The following is a 2,097-nucleotide window of genomic DNA, read 5'->3' on the forward strand; positions in this document are numbered from 1 at the left end:
AACACATCATAGATTGCACAAAACATTTTAATATAAACTTAAAAAGTCGTACAACAATATGAAAAATTATTATTGACTAATTATATCCGCGGCTATGGAGAACCGCTATCTATATTATGCAAATATTATTCTATATTTAACACCTCATCGAATATATCTTACAAAAGAAAGGAAAAATAAAAAGTATCTTTATTAATAAAAAATCTCATTACGCTAAGTTGTAATATTAAACTTACATTATAAGATTTTATCTACAAAAAATACTGTAGCGTCGTGGTTGGTTTTTCAATCGAGCTTTTACGTTACGTAATAAGAATAGGGTATCAATAAATTACTTTAAGGTATTAAAATTATACAACTACACTTAATCTAAATCAAAATATAAAAATCGTAAAAAAATAGTGCACATTTCCGTATGTACAACTTGTCATTGTTGTGCTTTGAAAACGGTTTGATCTACACGACCACGCAATTTTATAGCATAGCTAAAGAATACAAATTATATCAACATTACTCAGCATACTATAAAACGGAAAATGCGTTAAACTATGGAAAAGAAAACCCGAAATCGTGACCTCGCTACATTTAACGTTTGCGAGCAGACATGATTTTGAGCTTTATTTTGATGTGCATCTTCGATTTCGAGTGGCGAGCGAGAGACGACGCAGTTCCTTTGGATTTATTAGAATGGATGTGCAAACCGCATCGTCTGTTAGCCCGCTAGCCGCTTACGATAACACGATGCTGGTCATGTGGACGATCCCGCAGCCTGTGAAGTCATGCGACGGCAAGCGACCAGGTCGCAACCAACGACAAGCTGACTACTGCATACCTAAGCACAGCCATCTACAACTATGAACCTCGATTGAAACACTAACCGTTGCCAAGTGAATTATAAAAAAGATAAATAACACATAGTATTTACTTTATGAATTTGCATGCACCAGTTACTTTATGAATTGAGAAATATTTTTTATTCATTTATTCACATTCACGTCTTTTATATTAATAACATTATATAAGTATACAATACAGACTAAGTCCGGCCACCTAGATGCGGTCGTCCGGCAATGTACACGAGGACTAATATCTTCTTAAAAAAATACTGTTAGATTGAAACGTAGCTAATCCTATAATATATTTATATATATTATAATTATTATAAGGGTACAATCGTACAAGTGATGATTATACTAGGTGAGATCTCCGACGCCTTCGGGCGGCCCGCCGCGCCGTCCGACCGCGTCCGAACGGATATGCAAACATCATTACATACAAAAGTCGAATACACAACAGTACGCTATATCTTAGAAAGTATGAATTTATTTCTCAATATTAAAAATATGTAATTTCTCTATTGGCCTTTCAACGTGAAAAATTAGACGTTTCGCGTACGAATATATAAAGTATACATATTTAAATATTAGTATTCTCTTAGATCGGAGGACGAATGAATACAGGCTCGCTCATGAAGGTACGTCGTCGTAAGCGCACGGCCACTCGGCCTCTCGTTCTTACCCTACGCATAATATTATATATCGATATCGAACGAAGACATCTAAAAGTCGACTCGGCTTTAAATAGTAAGAAAATAAATCGCCGGCGAGTCGCGCGGCAGATTATTGCTTCTATCGATAAATTTACACATCGACGTAACGAACGAGAATACAAAAAGTTATGAAAAATCGTACGGATATCACAAGCGGCGGGCGGCGCGGGACGCCCCCGCGGAAAATAAAAAAATAAATCGCGGCGCGCGTCTCTCTCGTAAAAAAGTAGACTCTATGAGCGGGTCGCGCGAGGCGGCTAGCGCGCGTGCGCGACTCAGTTGGCGAGCAGCAGGTGCGCGGGCGCCGGCGGGTAGGGGGGCGCGGCGGGCGGAGCGTTCTCGCGCCGCGACACGAAGTACGCCGCGGGGTCCGTGGCCGGCGACAACGCCCGCGCCGCCAGCTGCTGCTGCACCGCGCGCTGCTTGATGTAGTTGCTGAACTCGGTGGGCGACATGCGGTTGGCGCGTTTGCTGCTCGTCTTCAGCTTGGTGCTGCCGAATTTGGTTTGCGCGAACGTGGCGGTGGTGAAGGTGAGAGGCTGCGCGCG

General features: G+C 41.5%; 1 protein-coding gene across 1 annotated transcript in view; it reads right to left on the bottom strand.

Moving 5' to 3' along the window:
* Window positions 1-439: 439 nt before the first annotated feature.
* Window positions 440-2,097, bottom strand: part of LOC119835274 (protein Tob1) — a 27,404-nt gene continuing 25,746 nt past the window's right edge. The window contains 1 exon segment of the mRNA XM_038360000.1: window positions 440-2,097. This exon segment is cut by the window's right edge and continues 11 nt beyond it. Coding sequence (XP_038215928.1) covers window positions 1,825-2,097 — 273 coding nt within the window. The 3' untranslated portion in view covers window positions 440-1,824.

This window comes from Zerene cesonia, chromosome 20 (assembly GCF_012273895.1).
Source record: "Zerene cesonia ecotype Mississippi chromosome 20, Zerene_cesonia_1.1, whole genome shotgun sequence".
Classification (NCBI taxonomy): domain Eukaryota; kingdom Metazoa; phylum Arthropoda; class Insecta; order Lepidoptera; family Pieridae; genus Zerene; species Zerene cesonia.